The sequence below is a fragment of the Leucopleurus acutus genome (assembly GCF_964270905.1).
Source record: "Leucopleurus acutus genome assembly, chromosome: 18".
NCBI lineage: Eukaryota > Metazoa > Chordata > Mammalia > Artiodactyla > Delphinidae > Leucopleurus > Leucopleurus acutus.
In genome coordinates, this window is record NC_139160.1 from 62,494,456 (window position 1) to 62,513,580 (window position 19,125).

Sequence of the window (19,125 nt, forward strand, 5' to 3'; positions counted from 1 at the left end):
CACAGAACTTGAGTATAAGACAGGAAGAAATAAGTGAATTGATTCTCCACTTGAGAGTTCTGTTAACTTGGAAGAAAACAGTAAGTCTAGTATGTGAGTGTTTGAAGAGAGGGAAGGAAGACCTCACTTCCCTCCCCAATATCTTCCTTCATGTACCCCAAAGACCCCTGCTCTCTCATTTTCTCACTGCTTCTTTGTTCTGCTTCTTCTCCTCAGCTTTCCTGTTCCTCCACACACTAGACACCTAAGATCATGATTTTTGATCCAAGAGTATGTAATATTTGAAGTTTAAAAGGGGGACATTTTTGAGTCCAGAACCCAAAATCTGAAAATAAGAAAAACTACTGGTCTCTCATGTGCGCCTGAACTGCCTTTACAGAAGAAAAACAAAGTCAAAGAGAAATGAGACCAGCAATTAGAGTAGTGACTGTGCCCTGCTATTTGCGTTTCCCCTATAATTGTTCATTTCTACGCTGCCTTTGGGTTTCAGTAGGTCGTGAATTGTTTCTCATATTCAGAGCAACAATTGGAATTGTGTTGTCCTTTACGTCCACAAAAATATAGCTTACTAACGTAAGTTAATGACTGCAAAATGCTTTTTGTGTCTAGATGACTTTGTTATGGCATTTAAAGGTAGCATTTCGGATCAGCATGAAGGATGTTCAGGGAATGAGAAAATAGGAACCTTTCCCTTTTTTCCCCCTCCCTTCTTCTACCGAGTAGAAAGAAATCCAGTCCAGGTTTTGCCTTCGACTCTGCCTCTGAATTTCGGCTGTGCAATGTGTAGCACGTTTCTCTCCCGCCCCTCCTTTTTCCTTCCCTCTTGCCTCCAGTGTCTGTCTCCAGGATTTCTCTCTTCCTATTTCAGGAGGACTCTCACAGGCTCCCTCAGCCTGTGTGAAGCTGAGGTTTCCCCTAGATCCCGTATATCCCCAACACATACCTCCACGCACACGCGGCCCCAAGAACCCCGCGCTCACACCGACACACACTCGCGCGCGCACACCCCCGCGGTCGCCTGTCCATCTCCCTCCCGGGAGAGCCGGCGCGCGTCCCCACCTTCGCCGCACACTCCCGCGAGCCGAGCTCGCCGCGCGCTAGATAATTCTGCGGCTCGGAACTCGGATCGCAGCTCTCAACCCCCATGGTGGTTTTCTAAACATTTCTTTTCCTCCTCTTTCTCGTTTTTATTGCACCGTTTTCGGTCTGGGGGGCCAGAGAAGCAAGGCGGGTGCTTTCCCAGCCAGCCCTGGTTGGCTTGCCATCCTCCATCAGGCATATAAAAGTTTGCTGAGCATAGTCCAGAGGGCTGCGCTGCTCGTCCCCTCGGCTGGCGGAAGGGGGTGACGCTGGGCAGCGGCGAGGAGCGCGCCGCCGGCTCTGGCGGGCTTTCGGCTTGAGGGGCAAGGTGAAGAGCGCACGGGTCCCGGGGTTCACCGAGCTGGATTTGCATGTTGCACCATGCCTTCTTGGATCGGGGCTGTGATTCTATCCCTCTCCGGGCTGCTGCTGTCCCTCCCGGCCGGCGCGGATGTGAAGGCTCGGAGCTGCGGCGAGGTCCGCCAGGCGTACGGTGCCAAGGGATTCAGCCTGGCGGACATCCCCTACCAGGAGATCGCAGGTAAGCGCGGGCGCGCGGCCCGGGCCGGCTGCAGCCCTCGGCGGCCGCACGTCTCCCGCGCCTCCGGAAGCCCTCCGCCTTCCCCCTGTTGCTGAGTTGTTGGTGTTCACTTTTCTGTCGGGGCTCAGCCGGCCGCCGCGCTTCTGTGCGGGGCGGCGGATGCTCCCGCGGCTTTGCCCGCGGGGGAAGCTGTGCGTCTCGGCTGCCTCATTGTGTGCACACGCGGGAGCGCCCTCCTTCCCTCCCTCCCTTCCTCCCGCGCCCTCGCGCTCCCTTCCTCCCGCGCCCTCGCACCCCCTTCGTCGTTGGCCCCGGCCGCGCGGGCCGGGGAGCCCGGCACCCTCCGGGGCGGCCGCGGCGCGAGGGCAGATCGCCGAGCGGGGCGCCCACGCCGCGCCGCTCGCTCAGGCAAACTTGGAAGAACTGCGGCCGCAGTTTGCCCAGCGCCACAGTCTGAGTGGCGCCTTCTCCGCTCCCGCCCTCGCGCCAGCGGGGGCGGTGGAGAGACGCGGAGGGCTCCCTTCGCCCCTCGGTCCCCTCTCCTGACCTTCGGGGAGGCAGGGCGCCCGGCGCCCGGGCCGCGGGCGGGAGAGGCTTGTGTGTGTGTGTGGGGGAACCCCACCGGGGGACTCGGCCTCCGACGTCGGCGGTTCCGGGTTGGTCTGGGGAGTTCGTGGGCTGCCCGTTTGAGATTTGGGGCGGGCTTTCCCGTTACGGTTTCTCAGTGCTTCCCTGCTTGCAGTTGGTCACTCGCGGTTCGGGGACACCCCGGCCAGCCGGCGCCGCGCCCCGTCCTGAGCGCGGCCTCGGCCGCCCGTTCTGGGAAGCCGAGTCAACTTGAGCGGGTGGCTCGCTGGTGGATTCGTCCCGGGCTCCCGGGACCCCGCGTCCCCCGCGTGCCCGGCCACCAGCATTCCTCCACCGACAGCCCCTCCGACAACTTGCGCGGCAGCCTGGGTGCGTGTTTTCCGGCTCTTAGCTCCAACCGAACCCGAGCTTGTCGGGGGCTCGGTGAATGAAACGTGTTGGGGAGAGGTAATCCTGTGGCTGCGGGAGAGGCCAGGAGATGCTCCGGGGGCGCGGGCTGCGCAGACCCGGCAGCTGGAGTCCTCAGGGTCCTCGGAGGGTCGTGTCGAAACGCTGGATTTCTACCAGCCTCTCCGCGTTTTGCCAAAGAACTGGTCGCTGGAGGGAAAGCATTTTTGCAGAGATCTTAAAACATCACGGTTTCGATACGTGGTGGGATTGCTGTTTTATTGCGGTTGATCCACAAACTCTACAAGTGGGTTTTTTTACTCACACCGGAATGAGCACATTTCTAGAAATACAGGCATTGAAAAAAACAGCTTACACACCACGCTAACAGCGCGGAGCATTATATACAGGGAGCCTTTTTTAATTCTGAGCCAGACATAGGCAGCCTCTGGTGAGTCGGAGGCGGAACCTGTGGTGAATTATAAGGCCACTTTTCTCTCCCTGTCACTTCTTCTCCCTTTTCCAGAGCTCCTTAATTTGTTAATCAGTGAATAGAGACTGCCCCCGCAGCTCCTTAAGTTTCTTAACTCTCCTTCCCCTTTGTCTACTGTTATTTCATTCTTTTTAATTAATTGATAAGGATCAGCTTTGCTTTTTTCCCCTCCCCCCCAATCTCAGGGAATTCAACTTTTTAAAGGTGTAGAGTATGGACCACTTCTTGTAGGAAATTTTCTCCTCTCATCTGGGCTTTTTCAAACTGTCTTTTAAACACATATTTCCCAACATGATTTCAGATAAGATATCTCAAAGAAGAAAAGAGTTAAGTATTTTTAAATTGCTTCAGTATTCTTTAGTGGATGATGGGACCTTCAGCAGACTACAGTTCATCCTTACCAGAGGCAAATCTCCTTCATATCAGAGGGATGGTTTTCGGTGTGTATGATTTCTGTAGGCCCCATTGACTTTCCTGAAACATTGCCAGTGGTTGAGATAAATTCTTCAGTAGAGTTTTAACTACAGAGGGTTTTTTTCCTCTTTTTTCTCCACCCCTTGACAATTACAGTGCTTGCTAATCAGCTGTGAATTTCTAAAACGTGTGCACTTTTGTTATAATCACTTTCTAGGACTAAGGGCACTGTTGAGTTTGCCTAAACCCTCCTGTCCTTTGTGCCAGTGGAAATACTCAAGCTATAGGTCACTGGGAGGTCAGAGGCACATCTGATAGGAAAAGAAATGAATTGAAAGATAACTGTATATTAAGGACCAACATTTTTTCAAGGTAAATTTTACTCAGTGCTACCTATTGCTGTTGGAATGATCACTTAGGTGTCCTGTTATTAAATGAACACACTCTTCCTCTCTTCCCTCCTTCCTGATACCATTTACTTTTAATTATCTAGTATATCGTGGTTATCCTTCCCTTCAACTCCTTTCCATCCTTTGCCTTGTTTGGACTTTTACTGGTTTGCTTGAGAAGTAGCATGTGCTGTTAGTCTGCCAGGGAGCATGAATTTAAAGGAACTGCTGTTCAGATTTCAGGTTCTTGAGAGCTGTTTCTAGTTGAAAGATATTTACAGGTAGCTTTCCTGGTAAAATAGCTGAGAAGTAATAAGGACATTATGTTTCATCATGACATTATTAAAGTTTTACTCCGAACTCACAGTTGTGAGATAGTGTGCCCTTTTCCATTCTAGGATAAAAGGGAGTTCTTCAAACTCAACAGATGAGGGACTGTGATGGGTAATATATAAAGTTCGACTCTCAGAGAGTGCTTGGGAAAGAGGAGGCCTTCAGGGGGCAGCTTGTACCATTAATCTTCCCTCAGCCCTGATTTTAAACCATCCCAGGCAGATCAGATAGACTATCTGTTCTTGTTTCAAAGACCTCCAAAGGAATAGACCCTTGAGCCCCTCTCAGCAATCCATTCTAATACTTAGTAATTTTTGTGGTATCAAAATGTTTCCAGATATCTAGCCAAAAGCCTTCGAAGTGTGCTTGCTTATTTTCTCTTGTTCTATCTTCTGGGAAGATATTGAGCCATGTAGCATCAAGTTCTTTGTTAGCACTGTTACTCTGATCAAAGGTCAGTGTGAAACATGCCAGTTTTTCTTCCAGCATCAGAAATATTATCTCATTTTCCAATCCAACTCATCCTGATGGCGCTAAACTTCTAAAGGAACTCACAACTGAAAAGAGCATCTGCTTAAAAGTCTGGGCAATTCAGGGAATGTTGTTTTATGCTTACGGTGCCTCTATTTTATGCTTTGAGCCTTCTTGGAGTCATTCATTATAATATGCATGTGTTGCTTACTAGTGGTAATTTATTGGCTTACAGGTTAATGTTTTTCATTTATCTACCGCAACTTTACGTAACAATCTCTTATGTAGAAATCACTATGTGCCCGGCACCTATCTGAAAAACATTACTTACTTTAAAAACATTAAACATTGCCTTACTGACTTTTTCTAATAACTTAGATGCTATCATTATCCCCATTTTAAAGATGAAAAGACCGAGCAACACAGAGACAGATAATTAATTTGCCCAAGGATGACTCAGATAGCAGGTGATGAGGCTAGAGTTCAAACGCAGGCACTCTGACCCCAGGCACTGGAGTCCATCCACTTCACCTTGCCCACTGCCATTCTGTATTTGTCGAATGAATGCATGTAAAATCAATTCTTTCCTCATCTAATACATCTATAGCCTGGTATTATCAATCACCATATGCATTCGCTCACAGTTCTAGCTGAGTATTTTTCTATTTACTTGCAACATCTACAATTTTTCAAAATCACTTTGAATTTGGATTTTATGTTCTCTGGAATTGGCTACACTACCACCAGTAAACTGTCTGTGTACTTGTGCATTTTCCCGATCATTGTATAGATCTGGTTATATGAAAGATAGAAAGTAAAAACATGTGTCGGTTTTTTTTCAGTATACTGGACCTACTTTCTGAATATTGGGTTAGTCCAAACAAACCTACTCCAGGAAATTATCATGGGGGTAGAGGGAGGAGGGAAGTTTATCCCCACAGATTAGGAAAAACATATAACAAACGCTGTTCTCAATAATTTACTTTGCCACCTTTTTCCTATCTCAGGTATTTTGAGAGTCGGGCTATAGCTGGATATTAAGAAAGCAGTAAATTCTCTCCCATCTCTCTTTTTTTTTTTTTTTTTGCGGTACGCGGGCCTCTCACTGTTGTGGCCGTTGCGGAGCATAGGCTCCGGACGCGCAGGCTCAGCGGCCATTGCTCACGGGCCTAGCCGCTCCACGGCATGTGGGATCTTCCCGGACCGGGGCACGAACCCGTGTCCCCTGCATCGGCAGGCGGACTCTCAACCACTGCGCCACCAGGGAAGCCCTCTCCCATCTCTTTAATATCAATCTATCTCAAAAATCTAAAAATCTGTCTCAAAGTCTAAAATTAAAAAAAACATTCTCTTATATTCCACTGATATACTAGTGACATTTTTAGTCTTTCTTTATTGTTTTCAAATTTCAAAGTATGTAATGCTTCATTTTGTCTGGCCTTCGTCCAGCAGTCCTTTCCTTTTTTTGGTGGGCTTCCCGGGGAAAAGCCCTCCCTCCCTCTGCTCCCCAGCAAACCAACTTATTTGATACGTTTGCTGTTAACCCAACTCTTTTTTCAATTTTACATGTAGATATCACATTAACATAAATGAAAAAACAGAGTTTGGTAAGTCTTACTCTTTTGGAGACATACTAAATCTCCTAGTTTGGGATAAATAATTTAATTTCCATTTAGCTGCCTGATTCACAGAGTTCTGATTTCTTTGTCCTCTGTTTAGTTAGATGATGTCTTTAAAATCCTTTCGAAGAACACTGTGAGGTGGAAATGAGTTAGCGGAACTTCAAATGTTTTTTTTATGATTTGTCAAGTCACTAGATTACTAAAAGATTCACATTAATTCCAGGTATCAAAGCAATCTAAAATCTGGACTATTAGGAGTACCGCTTGTTAGACTCTTGATTTGGGAATTAATTTTAGAATGATCCTTGCAAACAGAGTTATCTTAGCTGATTTAATTAGAAGATGATATGTCATCGTTGAGAATAAGAGTTCATTTGAGTTGACTGATACACTTTTTTACATAAATTTATATCTTTTAACCGTGCTGCATTGTAATAGCTTGTGAGCAGAAATGTAGGCCACTATCAAAAGTGATTTATAATATACAGCGTTATGTTCTTTAAAATACTGTAGTATAAACATTGCATTATAATTTATGTGAGAGGGTGACTCGTGTTCTTTTACAATTATGGGTATTATGAACACTTAACAAAATATAAAATTGAGTCCTTTTAAACCAAAGTGACCTACCATTCAGTCACTAGATTTTTATAGAAATAGGAGTTTAGGATAAAAACTGTAGTAAAGGAATTATTGATCAAATAATTCATTAGCTTAGTCTTAATTCATATTCAAACCCACAAAAGTGACATCATAGGACTTTTTTTTCCTCCTTAGTTCACATCTCTCAAAAGACTTCTAGCAAGGCCGGCAAGGTGACTCAGAGTTGTCTTGCCAGTATAAACAGAATAATTAATATTGCAAACTTGGTGCTTATATCCTTTTGCAGATCAAATTCTGCTCTCTTAAATCCTTTAGCTGGCACACAACGAGACTTTAAGTAGTTTCATAGATTTCTCCAGTATTACTCAGTTTTTAGTGATTTACATGAGAGTGTTTGAAAGTGTAGTTGACTCCCTGGATGGCATGTTTGTAAATAAAGGGTTTCATAGTGCTAAGTCTTGGGTAAAGGTTTAAAAATTCTAATAATCCTGGATGGAAATATTTAAGAGTTTTTAATAACCCTGGATGAAAAGTATTTTTAAACAAATGCACCAGTTAGTAACAAAGAAAAATAGACATTTGATTCCACATTTACACATTATTCAGGTTATTATTTTTATAACCTATTCTCCATTTCTTTTAGTCATTTATTTTTCATTTTTCCAATAACTAGTTCTTATTTACCTACTACGTGTAAGTCACCACGCCAGGGACTGGCTGTAGGGCCCCAGGGAATTTTAATCCCAGCAGGGAAGCAGAAATTAAGGGCACCTTTAACAGTGAACGGCTGAGATGAGTGCACAGTACTAGGGTACCTGGCACTGGGAAAGCATTCAGTAGGATCATGTGGGGACTTCCCTGGTGGTCCAGTGGTTAAGACTCCGTGCTTGCCCTGCAGGGGGCGTGGGTTCAGGTCCCTGGTGGGGGAACTAAGATCCCCCATGCCTGGAGGTGCGGCCACAGTAAAGAAATAAATAAAAAGAAAAAATTTTAAAAATGGAAAAATTTTAGGATCCTGTGTTCTGATCACAGGGTTATGGAAATGCCTCCTTGAAGAAGAGCGATGGGCTCCGAAGCGTGAGTACAGAGTCAGCAAGAAGGGGTGGGGGGAGCAGAGGGCACACTCATTGCCTTTATGGAAAGAAGGCCCTGAAAGCATGAGAGTTCCAGTTTACATGATCACTGCGAGCCATTCTTTTACCTATGAAGGAGTCCCAACATAGAGCAGTTCTAGGAGTGAGAAAGTAGAAAGTTAACAGTATCACCCGGTCCCAGGTTCTCCCCATCTTTTGGCTCTTCCATCCTCATTCCATTCATCATCCAGGTCAGGACCATGATGGAAACAAGATGGCTGCTGGAGTACCAAGAGGCAAAGGGGCAATGCCCAGAGGCATAGAAAGGGACCATATCTTCCCATGGGCATCTCTCCGTTGATGAGGCATACTAGCCTCAGCAGTCCCTCAGCGGATTTACCCACCTTTCTCATTCCAGAATTGCCTCCTATGCCCATGCTTGGAAGAGAAAGGAAAAGGACTATGGCTGTTAATCTGAACTAGTCACAGTTATACCCTAAGACAGGCTGGTAGTCACCTTTCTCACGTATATGGCCACTGAAATGCTTGGTTAATCTTCATAATCTTAATAAGGAATTTAGGGGTAACAGAGGAATTGAGAGGAATGACTCAGACTATCTGAATTAAGTATTTGGCATTCTTGCTTTAAACCAGTGTTCCTCGACTCTGGCCAATGTTAAACAATTGGCTCTCTGGAGGGTAGTGTGTGGAGAGACCTGATTTGTAGCATTTGCCAATTTTTGTGGTTTAAATGTTCCCACTGTGACCGGTCTTGAGCTACTAACAGCTCACCACCTGGCTTACAAAATTCCAGAAGATTTAACAACTGGCTCTTTCGAGTTGGAAAGAGCCAGGGCTATCCTGGAATCATGTGAAATATTAAGAAAAATACCTGCACTTGGGCTTCATCTTCAGATAATCTGATTTAATTGGTCTGGGAAGGGTACTTTCCCTCCCTCCCTCCCTCCCTCCCTTCCTCCCTCCCTTCTTCTCTTCCTTTCTTTTGAAAATTTCCCAAGTGATCCTGATGTGCGTCTAGGGAAGAGAGCCAGTGGTCTGGAGCAGTGCTTCATAAACTTTATCATGCATCAGAATCACTGGAGGCCTTGTTAAACGCAAACGCTTTGGTCATCCCCACAAGTTCTGACTTAGTAGTTCTGGGATAGGACCTGTAATCTGCATTGTTAACAAGTTCCCAGGTGACGTTGATGCTATTGGTCTGGGCACCATCCTTTGAGTTTCTGGGGGCCACATTCTGGGTGCATTCAATGTGGTTTTAAGTACATGTTTTTGTCAGGGGAGACAGTCATATCTGAGCAATGATTTTGTGTTATTTTTTGCCTTGACCTTGGGTAGGAATCTCCACCCAGAAAGAGTTGCTGCTTCCAAACTGCGCACCCCGACCCTGTTTCCTCAGCGCTCTTCCAAATGTCTACATCGACCACTAGGGGGACCAAGGGAAAGAGAGTGACTGGCTCCCTTCTATCGGTAATCACCTGTGCCGGGAGCAGAAGGGGCCTAACCCAGCTGCCCTGGGCACTTCTGCGCCAGTAAAATAAAACCACAGCATTGCTTTAAAGGGGAACTGGGAAAAGTCATTTCAAGTTTCTTTCACGGTAGGATCCCTATTATTCTTTGCTAATATGGTAGGCTCCCTATGGGTATGTAGGACTCATTTTGGGGGTCTTTTTAAGAACATTTCTGGTCAAGAGTAATACCAACCCTCCCCCCTTCCCTCCCCGGCGCCATCCCGCCTTGAGCTATTTTTCCTGTGCAGATCTAGCCGTTTGTTCCTGACTTCCAGGTACAAGGAGACTACATTTGGAGCTGGTCACCCTTCATTTTATACACATTTAATTAAAGATGTAGCATAATACATTCTGGACATGCACACCTGTGTTCTGTAGGCTTTATCAGCTAGTGGATTTGCTCCTTACATTTCTTGGATTTCTTGAGAAATCGACTTCCTCTTTTTGTGCCCCCAGAACAGCTGAGATTAGCAGGGGCAAGTGCTCCTCTGCTGAATTTCAGGGAACTAGGGGTGTTTCCTCTCAAGGCTGCAATGAAGTTGAGGCAACTCTTTTCTTTGCAAAGAAAGCACTCTGAGGTTTTCCAAAAAATGATGACTAACCTTCAGTTATTATTTTCTTAATGGGTCAGAATAGCTCAAAGTCAATAGCACTTTTGCAATGAACTTGAAAGAGCCACCATGCTTTTGGCTATTAGAGGTATTTTCAAGTGACAGGCCTTAATTTTTTTTCCTGAGGAAGTAAGAAATGTTGTCCTTTAACTGTTTGCTTATCTTATTTTATTCCAAATCCCAATGATTGGGAGTTTTTAAAACTTAAAAAATTTAAGATCGCTGATTTTTTAACTTTTTTTTTTGTAGCAAAAAGTTTAACAAATGATTTTGAAGAGTTTAAGTGCTCTTTGACATAATGGGAGCTCTATTTGGAAAATAAGAATTTGTAATTCTGAAGTATTAATTATCTGGAAATGCAAGATTCCTGAACATTCCTACTTGATCTGTTCCAGCCTCTCCTCCAGCTATATGTTTGCACTGAATTTAGGGAACATAATTGACTGTTACTTTTACATTATCAAGTGCTAATGTGTGAAAGGCTTTTACTACTCATTTGATTATGTGGTTATCTTATTCAGTATTCTTTCACAGACTTGGGGGTATTCAGACACCAGGAGGTCAAGTACTATGTTAAAAGCTTAGGCTAGGAGCTTCCCTGGTGGCGCGGTGGTTGAGAGTCTGCCTGCCGATGCTGGGGACACGGGTTCGTGCCCCGGTCCGGGAGAATCCCACATGCCGCGGAGCTGCTGGGCCCGTGAGCCAGGGCTGCTGAGCCTATGCGTCCGGAGCCTGTGCTCCGCAACGGGAGAGGCCATAGCAGTGAGAGGCCCGCGCATCGCAAAAAAAAGAAAAAAAAAAGCTGAGACCAATATTTTTATATGACTGCCATAAAGAATATATTCATTTCACCTATATTACCATATGGCTGTCATAAAAGGTCAACTTCAATTGAATATTATAGGTTGCGAACGGCAAATCTTATGTCATCAACAAAATCATTACATATAATCTCTTCAATTACCACCTTCCCTTCTTTAAAAAAAAGGAACTTGGGGATTTCTTAAAATCAGAGATCTTCATGATGTGTTTTGTATACTAGACATATAAAAATTGTATAAACCCATGTTTTTCTATTTTAATTAAAAAAATACATGTAGGGTGATCACACTTAAATTCCAGTTAAAACAGTACATTAGGTGCAACAGATATTCACAGCAGAAAACCATGAAATTGTACTTTTTCATTTTGTTATATTAATTTAACAAATAAACTTTGAGTCAGTTTCTCAGCCTGGGTTATTGGTCTAAAGATAGATAATTTAATATTGTAAGAAGTTATATGCATAAACATAAACTAACTGCTATGATTAAAGAATGGCGATTTATTTTTGTCCAGAACATGCTTATTATTAAATTATACAAAGGTTTGCAGTTTAATAAAGTGTTGACTATATATAAAAATATAGGTTATACTTATCTTAATTCTATGTAGTAACAAAGGTGCATTTTGTCACTGGAATAACAATTTCCTATAACTGAGAAACCTGTAACGCATTTTAAAATGAGTTCTAACCTTTCTAACCATTAGTTTATAAAGTACAACTCTTGACAAAGCCATTGTGATTCCTCTGCAATATTTATTTTCAAAAATATGATGTGGTACTTGAAAAAAAAAGTTTAAAACTGCTCTCTGTTTTGAAAGGCTTTGAAACAGTATTCTTTGGGAGAAAAAGAGCCTCTCTCCCAATTAGTATCATCAGGAAAAACAGAAAGATGGAATACAAATAAGCGAGAGCAGGCTTTTCCCAGGGTGACACTTCCTGAAGCTATCTTCGTGCTGGGCGACAATTCTCATTTTAACCTAATGAAGCGTTAGAGAGAACCAGTGTCCTAAGAGAGAAGCCTGGAGGTTTCTGGAAGTCTCAGGCTGCCCATCTCCTCCCAGGCACTGACGGGGAGCCGCTGCCTGGGACTTCTGAAGGTGCCAGGGATGCCCAGGAGGAGGCTCTGCCGTGCAGCGCCAGCCTGTAGGTGTACCACCTTCGGCCACATTTCAGCCTGGTTCCTGTGGAATTGATTTTCACGGCTCATGACAGAAGCTGTTTTCAGCCCTTGAAGAGGAAGTGGCTGGGCTGATCCTCTCACACAAACAGCGAATTGCTCCCTGGCTTTCAGAGCCTTCGAGGTCTGCTACCTTAAGGTTCTAATGGCCTTTTAACAGTGTTTCCAGCTGAGCAGCAGATGTAAAGGATAGTGAACATTGAAAGCACTGTTCTTTTTTTTTTTCCCCTCCCGGAAAGAATCATTTTTTAACAGACATTGTACAAACACTGTATCCCAGGACCTATTCAGCGGCATGTTAGATTTGAAAAACTGAACCAAATCTCCAATAAATATATTGTCGGTGCCATACATCTGCCACCTTGCTGGGCTCCGTGTCCCATTTTACCGGCCATCAGGAGCTGCGATCGTGTCGCCATTAGTAGTGGCCCCGTTTGGTAATACCTCATCAGGGAAAAAAAGAATTAATGAAGCCCCAGAAAGCCTCTAAAACCCCTTGTACTTTCAGTCCATTCATTTTGATCCTAAAAATGACAGTATATTTCTGAAAGCAGTACACTGAGCTTTTAGAATTATATCCAGTCTGCCTTTGCCTCCCTTTCTGTTGTTTTGACAGTTCGTTTTGTCCACCTGTGGGGCAGGGGGGTGAAGGGTTTCCCGAATAGGCGGCTCTGTGCTCCCTGCAAAGTGAACTTCAAGACCTTTAAACTAAGGTTTGGTCTGAGGTTGGTATTTCAGTCTTTTGGGCTTTGGGGAAAAAAATTAAACATTACTGAGAAACACTGGTCGAATTGGACATTTTCCATTTAAAAAAAAATAGAGAAATAGTACGTCTTTCGATTTCACTTAGGTCCAAGCAGTGCTTCTGCATTTCAATTTTCCAGTGGTCACTGGACAAGAGAAAACCAGCCATGCAGATAAGGCATGATTCCTCACTCCGGGAGCTCACCTGTTTTACAAGCTTTTGGAAGACCTTTAGGAAGTATGTGAACTGCCACCATATTTTTTCCCCAAAGTTGAAAACATAGACACGTTGCCACTCCCATGGGAAAAGGCACACGATTTCCTCTCCCTGCTTTGCTGCTTCACTCACGCAACCCATCTGGTTTTTCTCAGGACCTCCTACTTGCTGGGTAACTTGATGGGTAAAAAATTTTAGTGTGATCAGTTAAGCTCTTCTCAGTAACAGTGGATCACGTGGGGTACTTTCTCTGGTTTTAAGCAGAGGCTGGCTTTGACTTCTCACTCTACTATGTAGGCTTTTTTCTGGACCTCTCTGTGCTTCAATTTTGTCATCTGTAAACAGGGATACTAACAGTCCCTACCTCTCAGTGTTGTGATTGTATTATATGAATTAACATTGAAGCTTTTAGAATAGTGCCTGGCATTTAATAAAGGCTATATACAAGTTTGTTCAACAGCAAACGCTAGGTAAGGAAATCAGTCTCTTCCGTGGGTCTAGGAAGTGTCTCTTCCCCAGGAAAGCAGGGGGAAGAGGGAGTTTCCTTGGGCTCCTCCCATCTCCAGGGCCCTGCTGGCCGGCACAACTGATATCTATGATCTGATCTTGTGCAACTTGGGAAGGGCCTGGTAGCCCCCTTTCCTGAAGTATTCACCCTCACGTTGGCCATTCTGGCCCTGTAGGCCTCCTGAAGCCCTGACCTGTCCCTCACCTGGCCTCTGGCCCACCTGTAGCCTTCATTACCTTCTGGTTTACCACTCAGCTGCTTTCTGAGCCTCCAGCAGGGCTGTATGAACTGCTGGGCCAGACCTGTGTCCCCTGGGTGTGGGTGCAGCCCTCCCTCTGAGCGCCCTGTGTCTCCAAGTTTACCCTAAGGTTGGTGTCAGGTAGCCCACCGGGCAATCTCTTCCCAGGGTCCTAAGCAGAATTTGAGCCAGAAATCCCTTTTCTCTGTGGCTTCCTGTTTTGATGCAAAGCTCAGAGAGGAGAAACTGGAAGACGTGGGGAGCCGTTACCATCCCCGTGCTTCCTTTCTTCCCGCGACCTCTGGGGCCAGGATGGGTTTGCTACCCTTTCTCTTCCTGGCTGGACCTCAAGCCCTTCATGCAGGTTTGAAGACTTTTCTCCTGAAAAGGTCCAGTAACAGATACCCATGCCTCTGGAGGTGGAAGCTTGTAAGAAAACAGTGAATTAAGGGGCAAAAATATTGAATCAGTTAAGTATCTGCAAAATGTCTTCCCCATTCCATAAACAAGATGAACGCTTCCAAAGAATCTCTCAAACATCAAGTGAACTGGAAATAATATGAATTCCTTGTTTATATGGGAATCTTTGGACTTCCTGGAAGATGGTACCATATAGAAGCAAAAGGACTTAAGTCCTTGTTTTGTGCTTACTAATCGATCATTTTAAAGTTTCCTTACCTCTTTGAATCCCAGGATCCATATCTATATAAAAGGGCAATACTATAGGTTGGCTTATAACATTTTTTTGTGAGGATTAAATGGCATAATGCATGTGAACAGCCTGACAGAAATCTTCAGTAAATGTTAGTTCTTTTTTTCCCCAGTTCCCTCCTGACACACGTATCGTGATGAGAAATCTGCCTATTTCTTAATCAGAAGAGGAGAGAGAAAACCTAGTAGGCTGTAATCCCCACTCTAAGACTTAGTCACTTTTAATTTCCTTCTAAGAGAGAAGCTTTAATGGAACGTTAAAAGGTGATCCTAAAATGCTGTTAAATGTCAAATAGCAAATCTTTCAAAAACATTTATTTCTCTTCTTTTTGGTCTTCTACTTGGAAATGGCTCTGAAACTTCTCTTTCAGACCATTCTCACTGGTTTGTGTTGCGCATGCCACCAGCAGAAGGATATATAGCTGTTACGTTGCCTTGATTATTTTAATTTGCTTAAACCAGTGGTTCTCAAAATCACCCAGAAGGTATGTTCAAGTGCAGGCTGCTGGGCTCCATGCTAGGAGTTTCCGATGTAGTAGCTCTGAGATGGGGCCAGTGCCCAGGTGACACTGATAGTCCTTGGATCATACTTTGAGACCCACTGGCTTAAATTTTAAACCTTAAACTATCAAAGGTCAGTTTGGTTCTCCAGTGGCTTAAGAATAAATTTCGACCCTGTTGGTTTGACATTCAAGATCTCAAACTATCCTTCCAGTTTACTTCTAAGCATCCTTCTAGAAATTTCTGTCTGATAAAAACTTTTTCACTACACTTCATTTTCTTTCTGTGTCTCATTTCATTTGCTAATACCTCATAACAAGGCTTGGTCTGTCCTCCTCACTTTTCTCCACTAGTGAAAATCCAGTTGAGCTCAGATTCCCCGTCGTGAATTTGTCCTAGGCCATATACAGTCCCTAACTATTCCTTCTTTGCCAAGCTTGTGGAATGTTTGTGTATTCATTTGGTAATTAATCAAATTCTGCCTTCCCATGACTCTTATCATGTATCCTGTCATTAAATGAGTCTCTTAATTTGTGTTTCCCAAATTTGCCTGTGTGATAGCTGAGGGAACTTTCATACACATTGGTACTCCCTCGAACATAGAGCTTGGGCGTAGTAGGTACTCAATAAATAGTTGACTACTCCTTAATCGGAAATATAAAGAGATTTTGGAGGGGGGCGTCTGGGCTTCCAGACAACTTTCAGTAAGATCAAAATTAAATGGTGTAGTATAAAGACACCCTTATATTTTCTTTGAAAGATTGCGGCTGTAAGTTATATTAGCTTAGCCAGGGGAAATCAATTTGTGAAAGTGTAGACCACCAGAGTTTATTGCGTAGAACATGCATTTTGTTGCTTTCATTTTATTTTAGAGTATAACGTTTCTTCCAATGAAACACCTGCTATATATAGGTATATGACTATCAAAATGTTTTTTTTTTTAAGTGTCATTTTTTAACTATCACTGACAGCAACTTTCAAATACTTGAAAAGATTAGAGGAGTTAAATGTAAGGAGTACTTTAAATTGCAGTGACATTTCCTGGGAGATAAAGAAATTGATAGAGAGGAAAGTTAGTTTAAAAAAGTCAGGCCTTTTTAAAAGGATAAAGCCATCACATTATATCACCTTCGGAATGATCTATTTATGATGGAAGCTTTGAATAATAAGTTGTGCCACTGGAGTGCTCATAGGAACCGCTTGTAATTTTGTGAATTCCACTTTAAACTGTTAGCTAACTAAGTTCCCTTACTTGTTTCAGGTCAGTACAAATTTATCTTTAATTAGTTGGTTAAAGAAAAACACCCACAGTTGCCCTGCCCTTGAGGTACCCAGAGAAGAGTGAAGGCAGACATATAGGTGATTAATCTCAATACTATGTGGGAATGGAGTGATAAAGGTGCTGGGAGCCTAGAGAAAAGCAGGTAGAGGTGGGAGGACAGGTACAGGTAACATATTGGAGGCGGAGGGGGAGAGAAAGTGAGGGCTCTGGACCAAGGATTCTGAAATGCCTTTTTTCTCCCCTAGAACAATTTATTTCTTATACAGTATTACTTGTCCTTCCACATAAATGGATGAACCCTAATTATATAGTAAATAGGGAAGGTTAAATTCCTCTGTTAAATACGTCATGCCTGTGAACTCCCTAAGAAATGGGCAACAATGATTTTGAAAAGTTTCATCAATCTTTGTTCAAGCAAATAGAACATGCATCTGTCCTTAGGGAATTGTATAAATTACTCAAGAATGATATTTAACCCCCAATTATTTTGGCTTCTATATTTTAATAAATTTTCTACAGAAGTATTAAAAAGATAACCACATTTATCCCATGTGACAATCTCTGTTTAAAGATGTAGTTTTAAATGGCAATAATTCTGCCATTTCATATACGAACCTTCCTTTGGTGACATTAGCATACGATTGTGCTGTGTATTTTAAAAATTCACAGACATTATAGCTACTCTGTTGAAGTGGGTATGATGTGTATAAATAGACACATGAATATTTTGATAATCAAAGATGACACTAATGGTGAGGCAATTTTTTTTTGGCCATGGTTGGCTGAAAAGTACAGCTCATGCTCTGAATCCCTTTTACTAACTTTCTTGCTTAGATAGTGTAATAAGTGATTCCAGCTGGAGGAAAGGTGAAACCCAGTGAGCTTTTTTGTGCCCTCTTTGATCTAACTTCGCTTACTTTTTAGTTTCTATGTTTTCTATCACTTTTGAAACTGTGAACATTTCAACTCGTGCTGCTGTACAGTTTGCATATGAAGATGTTTTAAGCAGGTTCTGAAATCATAAAAAGTAGGGAGGATGCCCAGATGACAACAAGCAGAAAAATTCCTCCTTTAAATAAAAGGCTCCATTCTCATTTGGAAAGCAAAATGTGCTCTCTTAAAAGTAACAGCTGCAAAAAAAGCAGGAAGGCAGAACACACTAATCTAAGTTGTGAAATATGTTTGGGTAGCTTAACAGAGATTTAGCTGTTTCTGAGAAAAAAATCAAAATCTAATTTTAAAATGAAGGTATTTAAAAGCCTGGAGCAAGAGAGCCTTATTGACGGAGTTGGTGAGCAGCCCGGATACAGCCACTTCCCTGCTCTGGCTGGTGGCTCTGTTCTTGCAGCGGGTGATCTTACGCTGCAGCCCGTGGTCACATGTGTCAGCAGGCACCTGTCTTTTCAGAAAGCAATGGGTGATGAAACAAGGGAATGCCAGAAAGAGTTCATTTCTCTTAAATGATTTTGTCTTTCTTAAAGTTGATTTATACAAATTGATATTTCTTTCTAAAAACAAGGTTCAAAGTTGTTTTTCCTTCCCACATGGAATTGAAGCTCTGAACTTAGGATTTGTTTAGGTGTTATATATATTGATCCTCAGGGTGTCCTGAACTTTTCCTAACAGAATAGCAGTAGCATTGAAGGTGCTGTTTCTTTTTAAATGGTATGCCTGATTTCTGAAAGAAAGATGTAACGCTCTGTCAGAAATATGTATGTCTTGGGACATTGTTCTCAGGGACTGGACCAATTTCCTAACCTGGAAAGTATCAGCCTCTATACACAGCATATATTTTTGAGATTGGAGAATATGATGGGTGTGTGTGTGAACTCACTACTGCCACAATAAATAATAACAATCTAAGTTTTGTTATAGACTAATAATAAATCTGGTTTGCTAAAGTATACATTGCAGCTGTGATAGACATGCTAATTTTGTTTTCTACTCTTTGAAGGAAGTTTCTCTGTTCATTTAAAAAAATGGAGGACAGCTATTCTCAACACTGTACCACCAATGCTCATGGAAAAAGGGGACAGACCCTAAGGGTGCTGTACTTTCCTATGGACGAGAGAGATCAATTTCTTTTTCTATGAAGGAATGCGTTTAGAGGGAAAAATCTTCCCATCTATTACCTCTTGCAATATTTTATTTAAATATTTTGGAGCGGTAATCACTTTCTAACATTTACTGCAAATATAAAATATAAATATCTGATATATTTGATTAGTCTCCATTAGTCTGTAAAGTCCTAGAAGGCAGGGCCATGTCTGATTTATTTTGGCATGGCTGTCAGTAAGGCATTCAGTACACACATACTGAATGTACCAAATTATGACAACGACCTGGGCTTTCACTTGATTCCTAGATAACAACCTCTTTGTATCAATAGATGTTGACCAACTCATGTATATTCTATGTTATGAAGGGCATTCTATATACTACTGGACATATGCTAACTTCTAGCCATTATATTGTCAATTTTCATTTCCACAGATTTATTGAGCACAAGTGAAGTCAGAGTATCTTGCCCTTAATAAGTTTATACTCTAGAAGGGCATGCAATACAAAGTGTCATGTAAGTTATTTATTTCCTATTGAGACTGATGTTGAAATATTTCTCCACCATGTAAATTAGTAGTCTAGAGAGTAAAATTTATATTTAGAGCTAGTCCAGCTCAATAGTATATATTATTGTCCCCACCCTAGTTTCTAGGGGGAAAGAGAGACCATCCTTACATTTTACCTATACATTTGCTTCTGAAAAAAATCAATATTATAGAACCATGA

The 19,125-nt window shown here is 42.9% G+C and overlaps 1 protein-coding gene across 2 annotated transcripts in view; it reads left to right on the plus strand.

Moving 5' to 3' along the window:
• Nucleotides 1-1,294: 1,294 nt before the first annotated feature.
• The window catches only part of GPC6 (glypican 6), a gene marked incomplete at its 3' end in the record, with an annotated part of 1,078,508 nt that continues 1,060,677 nt past the window's right edge, over nt 1,295-19,125 (plus strand). For both annotated transcript variants that reach the window (XM_082859519.1, XM_082859520.1), the window contains exon 1: nt 1,295-1,621. In XM_082859519.1, the coding sequence (XP_082715645.1) occupies nt 1,462-1,621 (160 nt within the window). In that variant the 5' untranslated portion in view covers nt 1,295-1,461. The remainder of the gene's footprint in view (nt 1,622-19,125) is intronic.